The sequence below is a fragment of the Lithobates pipiens genome, unplaced genomic scaffold, assembly GCF_037356315.1.
Source record: "Lithobates pipiens isolate NorthernLeopardFrog02 unplaced genomic scaffold, aLitPip1_a1.2 Scaffold_28, whole genome shotgun sequence".
NCBI lineage: Eukaryota > Metazoa > Chordata > Amphibia > Anura > Ranidae > Lithobates > Lithobates pipiens.
In genome coordinates this window covers 207,971,984-207,988,234 of record NW_027507789.1, presented here as the reverse complement: position 1 = coordinate 207,988,234, position 16,251 = coordinate 207,971,984, and the positions used below count along the sequence as shown (strand labels likewise).

Here is a 16,251-nt window from a genome sequence, read left to right as displayed (position 1 = left end):
TAGGTTTGTAAATACAGGTGCGCATAATTGGCCTGCACAATGTTTGGTGGGTGGAGTTAGGAATCGACAATCCTCCAGAATTGCAAGCTCATATTTTGGGTTTTCAGGGACATCGGTTTACTATAAGACCCCTTTCACACCGGGGCGTTTTTGCGGGCGCTTTAGCATTTAAAAAAAGCGCATGTAAAGCGCTTCAAAGAAGCCACAACTGCAATCCCAATGTAAAAGCCCAAGTGCTTTCACACTGAGATCCCTTTCACACTGGGGCGTTTTTCAGGCGCTTTAGCTTTAAAAAAAAGCTCCTGAAAGAAGCCGCAACTGCAATCCCAATGTAAAAGCCTGAGTGCTTTCACACTGAGGCGCTGCGCTGGCAGGGCGTCGAAAGCCCTGCAAGCAGCTTCTTTGCAGCGCTTTTGGAGCAGTGAATACACCGCTCCTCAAGCGCCCCTTCCCATTGAAATCAATGGGAAGTGCCTGAAAAATGCTTTTGGCAGCAGCGTTTTGTAGCGCTTTTAACCCTTTATTTGGCCACTAGCAGGGGTTAAAAGCGCCACAATAGCGCTTGAAAAACATTGGTAAAGCGCTGCTAGTTTAAGCGGCGCTTTACGAGCATTTTTCGGGTGCTGACTTTGTGAAAGGGCTCTTAAAGCACTTGGGCTTTCACATTGGGATTGCAGATGAGGCTTCTTTCAAGTGCTTCACAGGCGCTTTTTTTTTAACGCTAAAGTGCCTGAAAAACTCATGGAAAACGCCCCAGTGTGAAAGGGGTCTAAATCAGTTGATTTGCTTGTATAAATTTCAATGATAATTTTCCAAACTTCACTGTGAAATAAAATATTTCTCAGGAAGTAATCGTGGGTAATTATCAGGAAGATAAATGTCATTACTTTGGGGTTTTTTTGTTTTTTTTCCCCATATGTAGGACGCAGAGGAGTGTGACAAAGCAGGCAGTGTGGTAACATGCCAAGCCGTTACCAGGGCAGTCATTGGAATTGGAATAGAAGAGGAGGACAGGAAACACACGTGGATGGAGGATGCTGAAAGTGTGAGTCCCTCTTCTGCTGTTTTAGTGGATTGTGCTTTAAATCGCAGTAAAAGACTTCCAGGTTATTGCCTTTTTTATATAAAACATCTTTTGGCTTGCAGTGTGTATCTCATGGTGCCCTGGAGTGTGCCCGTGCTATCTACGCATACGCCCTGCAGGCCTTCCCCATGAAGAAGAGCGTGTGGCTGCGGGCTGCCTACTTTGAAAAGAATCACGGAACAAGGTATGTGTGTGTAGTCTAAATAAATGATCAGATTGTATATTGTACATTATTTCTACTAGTACTGTCTTCTCTAGCTGACTATTATTTATTTATTTTTTTAAGGTTTGGATAGAATGTGGTCCTTTTTAGATCCCCTTAGAGCTTTTATTGCTCTTTTTTTCCCCACAGGGGAGAGTCACATTATCTATTTGTCATTGTGACCATTCTCGCCAGGACAGAAACTAATTAGAAAAATCCCAAATTTTTGTAGCTGTCACCAGAACAAGTGAGTGGGAAATTTTTCCACTGAGGCATCCGTCTTAGTGACAACTTTTTGAAATCATTTTCCCTCACTTTGGAAAGATTTCCTACCATTTTCATACCTGACTCAGACAGAATTAAAAGCTCAACTGAAATTTTCCTTCCTCCCTCATTCTATCCAAATCTAAAAATGTTTTGCAGGAGTTGGGATTTTATCAAGTCACTCACTGCTTTTTTTTCTAAAAATGAAAGCCCAAATGAACCTTAAGTTAAAATCCGCAAAATATATTCCAGGTTCAAAAGAAGCTGTGCAATGGCTTACAACTCATTTATTATTTTCTGAAGCTGCTGCAGCTTGAAGGGGGAAAAAAAAGCCTGTCTCATGCTAGCAAATGTAGAAGCCGGATGCTTATTCTCTGTGGGGAAGCGGTGCTAAGGTCTTTCCACACCTATTGAAATTTTTGAAAGTATTACGTAGAGGTCGACCGATTATCGTTTTTTTTCAGGGCAATATCGATTTTTAGGCTGATTGCCGATATAAGGTGCCCGGAGCGGAGGAAGGCATCGGGAGGGGTGTGTCCTCTCTTGCTGCTTGTAATAACAGCCGAGCCGCTGCTTAGCCACATCGCTTGTTATTACAAGAAATCTGACCATCCTCTCTAAAGAATGGTACCGGGGTAATGCCTGCAGCTGCAGGCATCACCCTTGAAGCAATATCGGTAAGTTTGTGACTGATATTGATGCTTCAAAAAAAGTGAATATCTGCTACTGATAATGGGCTGCACCAATAATCGGTCGACCCCCTAGCATTTAGCTTATTTAAAATAAAGTTCAGTTAAGCCTTAATAGCACATATTGTGCTAAACGGTGGGTTCAATTAGAAATAAATGAGTCAATTATATACTCCTTTCACCCTCTTTTCCTACAGGGAGTCCCTGGAGACCCTCCTGCAGAGAGCTGTCGCCCATTGTCCAAAGGCTGAGGTTCTGTGGCTGATGGGTGCCAAGTCTAAATGGCTGGCAGGTGATGTTCCAGCTGCTAGGAGTATCCTCGCTCTTGCCTTCCAGGTGAGTCCTCTTGTGGCCCGAGTTACCTTTGGTGCTTTGGCTGCAGTACATAAAGAGTAACTCCACTTTCGTGGGTAAAAAAAAAAAAATTCAATTTTTTTAATAATATATTTTATAGTATATTCGATTGCAACACAAGTCATATTGTATTTGAAAGTTATCAAAAAATTTCTGTAAAATGCAATATGGCTACCTGGAGGTGTTCTGTACACAGAATGCAGGTCCTGTAACTTCCTTTTTAGGGGCCTGTATGTGCAGCAGCTGATTTCTAATTATAAAACCACTCCTGTTATTTTCACTCATGCACATGGATGCAGAGAAACGCACAGGGATGTCTTCAGAGTAACAAAGTCGGAATCTGCAGCCAAAAATCCTTTTGCATAGACCACCCAGAGGGGAATTTTTTTTTTTCTCGACAAAAGTGAAGTTACTCTTTTAAAGCAGACATCAAGGTGTTCTGAAATATGCTTTATTTTTAATTTGCTTTCTGAAAAAAAAAAAAAAATATATCTACTTCTATGCTCAGGCTCTAAGCATGGTATCAAAAATGTAATCTGTTACAGGTTACCAGTTTGGTGGCTGCATTATTTATTTATTTTTCAGGCTTTTATTTTTCCCCTTTGTTTTACATGTTGTGATCCTGTCTATTATCATACTTGTCCTAGGGCAGTGATGGCGAACCCTGGCACCCCAGATGTTTTGGAACTACTTTTCCCATGATGCTCATGCACTCTTCAGTGAAGTTGAGCATCATGGGAAATGTAGTTCTAAAACATCTGGGGTGCCAATGTTCGCCATCACTGCCCTAGGGTGACAATGCTCACTCATTGTACTGTCTTTGGAGGAGCAGAATTGTCGCCCTAGGTAGGACAGTACAGACGCCGCCTTCTCTCCTAGTCTTCAAGAGGGAGGAGTTGTAAAGTTCTGAGGGAAATTAGCAGGGTTGTTAATGTTGCAGAGGGCACAGTACATACATTTTTAGTGTATTTCCAGGCCTCAGAGCCACGGATGTTATTTACAGCTGCCTATAGACAAGAGTGGACAGACTTGTCTGCGTTCTGGGTTTTATATCTGTACACCTGCACGAGTTTACTGTAAGTTCCGGTGTATACCCCCATACAGCCAGGTAAAATCCATGTCAAATTGGCAGCTGCACAGCACCTGGGGTAATGGGCCCAAACGTAAGAAGTAAGGTCAAAGCTCTTTTGGCCCTACTTCTGTGGGCTAAAGTTCGCTTTCGGCTGATGTCACTCAGCCAGTCCAGGTTTTGAATGGTACCTGTGCCGCTGGGAGACTGAGCCAGCCGCCCCTGTCCCCATCACCGCCCTGCGTTCCAGTGAGTGTTAGAGGGGGCAGAGCAGAGAGCCACTGACTGTCAGTCTCCGCTCTCGGCTCAGAATGGACCTGAGAATGATTAGCGGTCTTTGAAACCCTCAGTTCTCAGTCTTAGAGGCAGAGGAGGACAGATGCAGTATTTTATGCTGCATTCACCTAGGTGAGTAGAATTTTTTGTTTATTTTTTTTTCTATCCCATACTTCTCTTTTAAAGTGGGGCTAAATTTGATTCATGAAATTTTGACCGAAGCACATATATCTGTAGTGTTTTCTTGTCTCTCTCCAAAGCCCTGAGTCCCATGATTTTCTGCTGTTTTGTTGCTCTGTTATCAGCATGACAAGTTCTCCATCAACCAAAATAAAAGCAGCCCGAAATTTGTGTCGTGGAAGGTTGCTATAAATTAGCAGAGAGTTTGTCTATTCACAGCACAGCTCTGCACATTCCTTCCTCTTTCCTCCAATCAGTTGTGACTCTGTGTATGCCAAGACTTCACTGTAGTGCTGAACAGGAAGAGAACATTTGTAACGCAGTGTGCACTTTCTAAAGAATATAGGGCAAGATGAAGACAGCAGATATACGTAGTAAAACTTTTATGGTGGGAGATTTTTTTTTTTTTTTTCATCCCTGTGTATCATTTAAGGCTGGGTATAGGAGAGGGGTTACATCTACTTTAATGCTATAAAACCATTTGTACATTCAACTCTTTTTGGTTGGAATTGCTCTGTAATATTTTATTTGTTTTTCAGGCCAACCCGAACAGCGAGGAGATTTGGCTGGCTGCCGTGAAGTTGGAATCTGAAAATAATGAATATGAGCGAGCCCGAAGGCTGCTGGCAAAGGCTAGAAGCAGTGCTCCCACCGCCAGGGTACACATCTTGTTTTATAATTTGGAAAGAGATGTATTAATCACTTGAATCAGAATTTTTTGCTAGAAAATTACTTCTAACCCCTAAACATGCATATATATTTGTAGCAGAGACCCTAGGAAATACAATGGCAATTGTTGCAATTTTTTATGTCGCACGGTATTTGCGTAGCAGTTTTTCAAACGCAATTTCTTTTTTTTTTTTTTTTTTTAAAACATACCCCAATTTTTTGGGGGATAATATGAAAAGATTGTTCCGCCGAGTAAATGGATACCTAACATGTCACGCTTTAAAATTGCGCATGTTCGTGGAGTGGCATCAAACTATGGTACTTAAGAAATCTCCATAGGCCACATTTTAAAACGCCTTTACAGGTTACCTGTTTAGAGTTACAGAGGAGGTCTAGCGCTATAATTATTGCTCTCGCTCTAACGTTCGCGGCGATGGCTGACATATGTGGTGCTAACACTGTTTACGTAAGCGTGCGTGATTTTACATATGCGTTCGTTTCTGCGCGTGATGGGGCCTTATTGTGGCTAATTCTGGAATCCCACCAAATGTCATGTCTTCTTCCCCCCTAATCCAGGTGTTCATGAAATCAGTCAAGCTGGAGTGGGTGCTGGGGAAAGTAGATGCCGCGCTGGAACTGTGTGAAGAGGCGTTGCGTCACTATGAGGATTTCCCTAAACTCTGGATGATGATGGGGCAGATCGAGGAGCAGAGAGAGCAGATGGAAAAAGCGAGAGAATCTTACAATCAGGGGGTGAGTTCTGATATCCGCTTTTCTCCGCGGTCAGTTTGACGATTTAACCCTTTCGCTGCTAGAGCCATTTTTTTTTCTTTTTCTGCACACTTGTAAAAAATCATTTTAGACCTGAAGATTGAGTAAAAACCGCAAAATGTCATATTTTCTGAAAGCAGACAGACTGTAGAATAAAATGGTGGTAGTTCCATTTTCTCTTGCAAGAGGGATAACCTGTATGGGTGGGCAGACACTAGGTATTTAAAGCTTTTTTTTTAATGCACCAGCATACTGTTTAGATTCCAGCATAACCCAACTGTAACTCTTCTTTTAACATGACACAAAGTTAAAAATTAAAAACCTTTACGTGTAAAAACGGGAGTGCCCACCTCTCCCAAGCGCATCCACTTTGTTGCCTTTTAAATTTCCCCTTTTGGATGGGGAAAGAACTATCATTTCTGCTCTTACTTTCACCTTCTTTAGCTTTTCTTGTTTTGTCTAAAAATTTTTAAATAAAAATAAAAACCTGACACTAACTTGAGTTTCGGGGGGGGGGAACAGGGTAGTTGCTGGCATGTCAGCTGACTGAATGAGCATTCTCAGAAGATGGGGAAACTGCCAAATTTCTCTGACCCTCTAATTCGGCAAAGGCACTTCCCATATTTATTTTATTTTTCAAAGGTCTCCTCTAGTCTTGCCTCCATGGTTGTTAAAGGGTAACGCCACTTGAGGGAAAAAAATTAAAATAATATAGCATATAAAATTGTGACAGGAGTCATATTGTAATTGAATTTTTTTTAAAATGACCTTTCCTTTTTAATCTGCAGCCGCTGTAATTTTTTGTAAAATGCAATATGGCTACCTGCAGGCATTCTTTACACAATTGGTGTACAGAATCCAGCCCCCCCCTGTTTTGTCCTTGCAACTTTCCTCACTAGAGCTCTGAAAGTGCAGCATCAGATCATTATAGAATTACTTCCATGCAGATTCACGCTGCATTGTATACAGGACATAAACAAAACGGCTATTTCTTCAGAATAACAAAAGATTGCAATCTGCAACAACAGTTTATTTAAAGGGCCAGTTCACACTTTCTTGCGCTAAAATGTCCTTCTGTTGATCTGCAGTTTACAACTACGCTAAAATGCACTGATGTTAACTGTCCCAAAATCCCTGCAATGTGCATAGATCACCCAGAGCAGAGTGTTTTATTCTCAACAAAGTGGAGTTAGGGCCAGTTTACACCACATGCAGTTCAGTGCTTTTTTTTTTTTTTTTTTTTATTTATTTTTTTTTTTTCTTTATCTGCATTAAAAACGCATGGATAGTTTGTTGTATACCAGTGCAGTCAGTTCCTTAAAAAAAAAAGAGTAGAACATGCTCCATTTTTTTTTTCTGCACTGAAGTGTACTGGAATGTGGTAAAATGCATCAAAAGCACACTGGAACACACCTAAACACACCAAAAACCTCAATGGAACACACATCCTTATTTAAGGCAAAGAAAAAAAAAATGCAACGGAGTGCATCCAAAACGCTCTTGAGCGCTTCAAAAATGCACACGCAGAAAAGTATCCGGACTGCTTTTTCTATGTGATCTGGCCCTTAGTCTAACCCTGTTAAGGTTATACTAAAGCCTCTTTGTTTAAAAAAAAAAAAAAAGTTATAATTGCCTGCTCTGTACAGTGGATTTGCACAGAGCAGCCCGCATCCTCCTTCTTGGGTCCCTCTTCAGCTCTCCTGGCCCCTCCTTCCTGCCGAGTGCCCCCACAGCAAGCAGCTTGCTGTGGGGGGGGGGGGGGGGGGGGCAGCCGAGCTGCAGCTCTGTGTGTCTATTCCCTCTCTTGGCTAACTGATTTACAACAGCGGGAGCCAACTGCGCCGGTGCCGAGTCTCAGCCAATCAAAAGTGAGAGTCCTGGAAGGCCGAGGGACTCGTGGAGATAGATGGGGATCATGTAAGTGTTAGGGGGTGGCTGCTGCACACAGAAGGCTTTTTATCTTCATCCATAAAATGCGTTCAGATAAAAAAAACTTCTGCGTCTTACAACCCCTTTAAGTGGTAGCACTAGGTGTGAGACACAGCGGTGGAAAAACAATCTTGAATACAGTGGTTAAAAAAATAGTTTGCAGCTAAATGTTGATCATACAAATTATATTTCAACTCTGCAACATAATAGTCGTTTATATTAAAGAATAGTAGAATAGCGTTTTCCAAAATCAGGATCAGTTTGTCCTGTCAGGTTCTGTGTTATGATCTTAATCTCTTTTAATAAACTGCTCAAAACAATAAAGTAAAGTTCTAACCAATCATTGCTTCCTTGTTCTAGCTGAAGAAATGCCCACACTCCTCCCCGCTGTGGCTTTTGCTTTCTAGACTGGAGGAGAAGATAGGGCAGCTGACCAGGGCTCGGGCTATTCTGGAAAAAAGTCGTCTAAAAAACCCAAAGACCCCTGAACTATGGTGAGATTCACTGCCTTTATCTGTATTTTGAACCCCTTGACCTCTGGGAGGTTTTACCTCCTTCATGATCACAACATTTTGTTGTTATTCAGCACTACGCTACTTTAACTGCCAATTGCACTGTCATGCAACGCTGTAACCAAATGGAATTTATATCATTTTGTTTTCCACACAAATATAAGCTTTCTTTTGGTTGTATTTAATCACCACAGTTTTTTTTGCTTTATAAACAAAAAAATACCAAAAATGTGGGGGGAAAAAACAAGTTTTTCTTATTTTCACTAGCAACATTTTCCAAACAATCATTCTTTATAAATTTAGGCCAAAATTATTAAAATAACCCAAGTCAATGTAATAATGTAAATTGTGAAAGTGTGTGTGTGTATGTATATATGTGTATGTGTATGTGTATGTGTATATATATATATATATATATATATATATATATATATATATATATATATATATATATATATATATATATATATATATATATATATATATATATATATATATATATATATATATATATAAAAAACATTTTTCTCTCAATCATGATGCATGGACTGCCTCATTTCTTGAGGCCCCAAAATGCCAGGGCAGTACAAATATCCCCCAAATGACCCCTTTTTGAAAAGTAGACAGTCTGAGCAGTGTACATTTTGGCAGCAAATTTCTATTTAGTGTTGAAAATATTTTTATTAAGACATGTCAAGTAAAAACAATAAACAGTAACCATCATGAGGCATATACAGACAGGAACAGTAACAGAGGTACAAATACAAGAGATCGGCTAACGACATTCGGCCACAGCCGGTCTGACAGGAAGCTTGGAGGGTAGAAAAGACGGCCTGTGCTCCGGTCCCTAAGGTCACAGTAGGGAGAAGCACCCATGGGTTACTACATGACGCAGATTTTAGAAATGAACATAAAAAGGAAAAGATAAAAAGGAAGAGAGAAGAGAAAAGAGCAAAGTAAAGAGGAGCAAGGCAGTATAGGGGAAAGCTAAATAGCAAGAGGAGAGGAAGGGAAAGAGGGAGGAAGGGGGGGGGGGGAAGGAATTGGATAGGGGGGGTAGGGTAAGGGAGAGCCCACAGCAATAAATTTCTATTTAGTCTTCAGCCCCATAAACACTAAGATTTCCTGCTGATTTTTGTCTTCCTATTTACCAAAACCATATAATATGAGGTCAAACCTTGGGAGTTTCAATTTTTATGTAATCAGGCAGGCCCTTCACTACATGTTTTTTGTAAATCTGAAGACAAAAATCAGCAGAAAATCTGGGAGTCCCCCAGCAGGGAAGATGGCCGCAAGAAAATTGCTTGTGCTATTACGCCAATCGCCCAGTTTTTAATTCGGGCCACTGGGTTGAATGGAAAAAAAAAAACGTGTTGTGTAATGTCATGGGGGACATTTAAAAAGCGGTAATTGAAACTCATTAGTTAGCAGGAACATTGATGAGTAAGGTGTCAGAAAAGCACTTTGTGTACTGCTTGCCTAGTAATCACTCCTTTTCTCTACAGGTTGGAGTCAGTACGTCTAGAGTTCAGAGCTGGGCTAAAGAATATTGCCAATACCCTGATGGCAAAGGCTCTGCAGGAGTGTCCTAATTCAGGTGAGACCTAGTGGATATTGCGTAGTCGTTCTTATTGATTAAATTCTATCTTAGAGATCGGAAATCATTTTTGCATGCGTGAAGCCTTATGTGATGTAGTAAATCTTTCTTTTACCGTTTTCCAGGAATCCTCTGGGCAGAAGCCATATTCCTAGAAGCCAGACCGCAGAGAAAAACAAAGAGCGTTGATGCCCTGAAGAAGTGTGAACATGACCCCCATGTACTATTGGCAGTAGCCAAGTAAGTGCCTGACCTACAAACATCATCTTTTCCTAATTAATGTGGTCTATAAGGACTAGTAGTAAGGGTTTGTTTGTTTTTTTTGTTTTTTAACCACTTGCTGTTAAATACTGGGATAATTTTGACACCACTTCCCGGTTGTTGCCAGGCTTATGTTGTCTATCACTGAGCCCAGTAACCTATCCGGTGCCAGTAGTGGCTTCCCAAAAGGATAAGCGATGGCAAGATGGCCTCTGCTCATCTATATGCTCTTGGTGGACACGTCATGATGTCACTTCCGGTTCTTGTGCCATGTATGGGCGGCACAGTGGTGTAGTGGATAGCAATTTCACCTAGCAGTAAATCGGGTTGCTGGTTCAAATCCCAACCACAACACTACCTGCCTGGAGTTTGCATGTTCTCCCTGTGCCTGCGTGGGTTTCCTCCGGGTACTCCAGTTTCCTCCCACACTCTAAAGACATGATTTTAGGTTAATTGGATCCTGATTATATTGTTAAATTGTCACTAGTATGTGTATGTATGAATGTGAGCTGGGGACCTTAGAGTGTAAAGCTCCTTGAGGGTAGGGATTGATGTGAATGTACAATGTATATGTAAAGCACTGCGTAAATTGACATCGCTATTTAAGTACCAATAATAATATGAACACGTGTTTTTTTTTTTTTTTTTCCTTAAAGCAAAAGATAAAAACTTTATTTTTCTTTTATATTTTGCTGTTAAAGGTAAAGGAGGAATTTGGGGTCTTATTGATCCCAGGATCTCTCCATAAAGAGGACCTGTCATGCTGTATTGCTATCGCAAAGGATGTTTACATTTCTTGTGATGGCAATAATAGTGATTAAAAAAGAGAAAAAAAAAATAAGGAAAAGAGTAACCTTTTAAAAAGTGGAATAAAAAAAAATTACGCCTCAATGCACATGCGTCTTCAATCTTTTTTTCTAATTTTTTTCACCAGGCTATTCTGGAGCGAGCGGAAGATCTCCAAAGCACGGGATTGGTTTCATCGTACAGTGAAGATTGACTCTGACCTCGGCGATGCCTGGGCAACATTCTATAAGTTTGAGCTGCAGCATGGTACAGAGGTGAGGCGTTGGAAGCCAATTCCATTTTACGTTTTTTAAATAATTATCAAAATTGATTGTGGGAACACAGTGAGAGGTTGCAGCAACTCACTTCACATTAATGCTTTTTATAGGATTTGTTTTTCCCACCCTTTTTTTTTTTTTTTTTTTTTTATGCTTCAGTTGCACTCAGTTGCACTCATTGCATTTGACTTGTTTTACACTATTTTTAGTGGCAGCACAGAGGTACATACACACCCAAAGTTTTTTTTTTTTTAATAACTTTCAAAAATTATTGGTCTGCTTGTATGTGTTTAGAATGCATAATACGTTAAACTTCTACTCAGGGAAGTGACTGGCCTTAAGTATTACAGAGATGAAACAAATCCTTCCTGTATAAGTTGTAAGCGGTTTATCTATCTGCAGTCTCCTCTTATGTACATTCATTCAAAGTCCAGAATTTATAACGTTTGTCTGAGCTGTCCGAAAAAAAGGGGGGCAGAGAGTGCAAGCTACCCTCTGCAGAGCTCCGGGAGGAGAGCTCTGAGAGCTGATTGGAGGAAAGGAACACACCCCTTCTCGCAACGCACAGAGCTGAGGCTTTCAATCAGCTGGAGCTCCCTCACCAATCACCAATCTCCCGTCACCAATTTTCTCTCGGTGTCAGGAAAACTTGTCAGAAGTGATTCATGCTTATAGCAGACAGAAATGATGCTTGGTGTTCCTAATTGAGACAAGTACACACACTTTAGATGGATATGCTTGGTTCATATTTCATGTCTGAGGTTTACAATCACTTTACATTATTCAATATAAAGTATCATGTATACGATCTACCTCCTCATCCTCCATTATACTTACACTTTTATGTATTTTCAGTTTTTTGACCTTTTTTTTTTTTTTTTTTCCCCTTACAGGAGCAGCAGGAGGAAATCCGTAAACGCTGTGAAAATGCAGAGCCGCGTCATGGCGAACTTTGGTGCGCGGTGTCAAAGGACATCATAAACTGGCAGAACAAAATAGGGGAAATTCTCATCCTGGTGGCTTCCAAAATAAAGAATGCATTCTGAGGGCGGCTACCTAATTTTGACATGCACCATTATGTCACGTTGTCCCATAAACACCACCACCCCTGTGTATTTTATTTTTTATATATATGTATATGGCTTGGGGCAGGATGCCCTATTGAAACCCCTTATTAATTTTAAGGATTGTTTTAAAGCTTTACGATCGGGGGCAGATAATCCTAGTGGTTTGAGTCTCGGAGCCCAGGTAGTCATTGTTGGATTTTCTGTGAAAATTCTGAAACGTGGGATCAGCCGATGCCTACAAGAAAGATGGACAATACAATTTGTAAATGGCTTTCCAGTTGTTGTCATTCGGCTTTGTGAGCACTAGATGGAGACAAAGTTCCATTTACTCACTTTTAATAGACCTTGTGGAAGATTACACACAAAGCTATGTTAGCTCGCTTGGCAAAATTTCTGTGTATGAAATCGTATTGTGGGAAGAGTACACCCTTCCAAGTGTTTGTTTTTGGTATTTTGCTGTAAAGTTTTTCTCCATAAAAGTTGTGTTTACCAAACCGTGTCTGTGTTTGCAAGGGATGCCTAATTATGAAAAACTCTACCAGAGGTGTAATAGCCACGTTTTCTTTCTGTCATAGTAATCCAAGGTGAGAAACTGATTTTATTTTTTTAAGTCTATTTAACTCAATGTTCTATTTTCCTTTTCTTTTTTTGTTAGGGTTGCTAAAAAAAAAAATTCATCCGCTTTATATTGCTGTCTTCATTGCAGAAATTCTTCCTCTACTGATCCAACTGTTATCACTGGAGGTGAGGGGAAACCACCTATATGCGGATACCTGTTTAGTAAAAACTGTTATTTTTATATCTATACTGTCTCTGAGACAGGAAAAAAAATCTCCCCTACAGGTCACAGCAGGAAAAAAACTGACAGCTTCTTACTCTTCTCTACTCTTCAAAACTAGATGTATACATCAATTTTGATTAAGCGTTTTTTTTTTTTTTTTATAGTAGACTTTATATATACTTTAAAGAGGAGGGCCGTTTAAAAAAAAAAAAATTTAAAGTCAGTAGCTGCAAACACTGCAGCTGCTGACTTAATAAGCACACTTACCTGTCCAGGGCGCCCGCGATGTCGGCCGCCCGAGGCCGACCCGTCCCTCGGCTCTCGGGTCCCGGTGCCGCCATCCCTTCTAAGGGAAACGGGCAGTGTAGCCTTACGGCTTCACTGCCCGTTTCCTACTGCGCATGCGCGAGTCGCGCAGCGCTTTGTGAATGGGACGCGCTGTGTTCTGGGACACACAGTTCCCAGAACACAGCGCGACCCATTACCCAGAAGACAACACGACGAGGAGAGAAGAAAGAACATCTCCGAAGAGGAAGATTAGGATTATGTGCCTAGCAACAGGCATTTCTGGTAAGTAAAAAAAATAAAACATTTTTTCATTTTTTTTTTTTTAGATTTTTTTGTAATTTTTTATACTTTATTTTCAGGGTGGCCCTCCACTTTAAGCAGCCTATTTACAAAGTCTAGAAGTGCATTTGATTTTTGCAGAATTATTTCTGGGAAAAAAAATATATATATATATATATATATATATATATATATATATATATATATATATATATATATATATATATATATATATATATAATATAAAAATTTGTGTGTATACTTAGCAAGTAGAATGGCAAACAATTATGTACACAAAATTATCCCCTTGGTCTTCTCTTCAAAATGTTTGTGCAAATTGTACAGCAATGCTAGGAAATCAAAATAGATTTTTCTGGCTTTTTTTCATAGTGTAAACGAGCCGAGAACAGCCATCAAAATGTTTTGTATGGCAAAAAAAAAATTCTTTCAGTAATGAAAAATCAGGATTATTCTTTTATTTATTCTTTAAAGAGGAGCTCCGGGCTCCTTCAGAATTTTTTTTTAAAAGTCGGCAGCTACAAAAACTGTAGCTGCTAACTATTAATTTTAAGGCACTTACCTGTCCAGGGATCCACCGGTGTTCTCACCTGAGCCAGTTTTTCAATTGGCTATAGGGTGTTGGCGTTGCCATCTTGACTAAGGGAAACTGGAAGTGAAGCCTTGAGGATTTACAGGCGGTCTCCTACTGCGCCTGTGAATGGGCTGGGTGGGGGGTTCTGAACTTCTGGCTCAATTCGCCAGAAGTGGGAGCGAGTAAAATGTCAAAACCAGGTACCCGCTTCCCTCAACCCCTCCCAAAATGTGCCGGGGGAGGGGGGGCAGACAAGCAGAGCTTCCCCCCCCCCCCCTTCTTTTTTTTTTTTTCTTTTTTTTTTTTTTTTTTTTTTGGGGGGGTGAAGCTTTGCTTTAAGCCAATGTGAACTGACTGATCTGCAATAAACCATGTCAGCCAATCAGAAATTATCTTCTAAATGATTGACACCTGCTTTGCTGATATAAGAAACCATTTCTGTACGAAAACTGCCGTTTCTTACTTTTCCCTAAAGTACATCTAAGCCAAAACTTTAGAAACGGTTGGGTCTGCTGTGAGGTGGTGTTTTTTTTTTTGTTTTTTTTTTTTTCTTTCTCCTTTCTTGGGAGAGTTTAATTTGCTACCTATCTCACAGCCACTACAAGAAGTAAGAAAAGATTCATTCTAAGCAAGGGATGTTCCTCTTTAGACAGTTGTCACCTAAGCAGGTTTATCCAGTGGAAGATTTGCCCTCAATTTCTGTTCAAAAATGCTTTATTTCCCATCGTTTTATGTACCAAAGACAATCGTCACCAGGAGCAATAGTGAGGAGAAATCTTATCAGAGGGGACAGCAAGAAACCTAATGGATGCCCTTTTTACATTTGCCCAAAAATTATTATTTTTTTAAGTGGGGTTTAACGTACACTTTAGGACAGGGGGTGTCCAACCTGCAGCCCACAGTAAACGTAAAAATGTAGATATTTTGGATCCTCTTTTTTTTTTTTTTTTTTTAAATGCATTTACACTTAGCGAACACATGTGGTCAAAGAAAAAAAAAATTCCTTATTGGACTTTTATAAGTTTTTTTTTTATCTATCTCACTATTCACAATCACGCCTTATTCAGATTATCCATTTTCGGCAGCACCTAGATTTTGTGAGCAATGGTTTTCCAGGAAGAAGCCTACAAAGGGCAAAATTAGAACTAAAATACCTGATGAGCGCTTTAAGAATTCATTAAGGCTTGCTTCGTCCAACCAGATATTGATGCGTTTAGTTTCTCAAAAACCATGTCAAATATCACATTTCGTTTTATGTTGCCCTCTTGCTTTTATAATAAAAAATATTACCAAAAAATAAAAATGAAGTTTTATTGCTTAAATATTTGATTTATGTCAGTGATCGTCAACTTGTGATCTGCCTGATTTTTTTCTGCTCATCAGCTATCCTTATTGTTAGTGTATTGTATATGCGGCCCAAAACAATTCCTCTTCTAATGTGGCCCACTAAGGTCCAACGGTTGGACACCCCTGCTTTTAGATGTGAGGACTGCTACTTCTCATTCTGTTACATTTCTGTCTATAATGTTTACATTGCTTCAATAATGTGTACCTTCCTTTGGAACAAGCCTGCAAATAAAGATGTCTGAAATAAGTTATGCATGCTTGTAGCAGGTCTGTAACGCAAGCCTTGCTGTATCCATCTGGACAGTGTACTTAGCCAGACAACTGGTATCTACAGAAAGTCTTTGCCTTGTCGGGGGGTGGCAAAGTTTTGCTTTAAAATGCTTGTTTGCCGGTCTTTCACGCTGTATGAAGGTTTGGGAGGTGTTTTCATTTTGTTGAAGAACCCAAAATTGAATGAATCCTGACTCGCTTTGCGAGCATTGTCTCACAGGATTCATGCCTTTGGGGTGTGCAGTACTGCATTTGGCCAGAGGTGTGGGTGTCGCTTGAAAACACCCCGTTCCCGAGTGTCTTCCGGCGCCCCCGCACCTCTGGCCACATGCGGTATTGCATAGACAAGCAGTGCCTGTGAAACGGATTATCCATTATTTCCTATGGGAGAAACTCGCTGTTGATTACAAACATTCTTCTGGAACTAATTATACTTGTAATCCAGGGTATTGCTGTATATACATTTAGCAGACGCAACAATCAATCGTATCAATATTGTATCCATGTGGCTCAGGGAAACCCACCACCCACCTGGGGTGTGTCCCCAGCATCACACAGGTCACCCCCCCCCCCCCCCCCTTTACTCCAAATGTGTTGCCAATGCAGACACAATGCAAAGAGGCAATTTGCCTTGAGTTCATATCAGTTCTGTGTGCTGGAAAAAACAAAAATAGAACACACTACTTTTTCAGCCCAGCATCTAACG

The 16,251-nt window shown here is 40.3% G+C and overlaps 1 protein-coding gene across 1 annotated transcript in view; it reads left to right on the top strand.

Annotated features, from left to right (window-relative positions):
* Positions 1–12,482, top strand: part of PRPF6 (pre-mRNA processing factor 6) — a 32,475-nt gene extending 19,993 nt beyond the window's left edge. Inside the window, exons 12-21 of the mRNA XM_077460387.1 lie at positions 923–1,045; positions 1,147–1,268; positions 2,437–2,575; positions 4,658–4,777; positions 5,364–5,540; positions 7,848–7,981; positions 9,505–9,596; positions 9,722–9,836; positions 10,792–10,918; positions 11,815–12,482. Coding sequence (XP_077316513.1) covers positions 923–1,045; positions 1,147–1,268; positions 2,437–2,575; positions 4,658–4,777; positions 5,364–5,540; positions 7,848–7,981; positions 9,505–9,596; positions 9,722–9,836; positions 10,792–10,918; positions 11,815–11,967 — 1,302 coding nt within the window. The 3' untranslated portion in view covers positions 11,968–12,482. The remainder of the gene's footprint in view (positions 1–922; positions 1,046–1,146; positions 1,269–2,436; positions 2,576–4,657; positions 4,778–5,363; positions 5,541–7,847; positions 7,982–9,504; positions 9,597–9,721; positions 9,837–10,791; positions 10,919–11,814) is intronic.
* Positions 12,483–16,251: the final 3,769 nt, after the last annotated feature.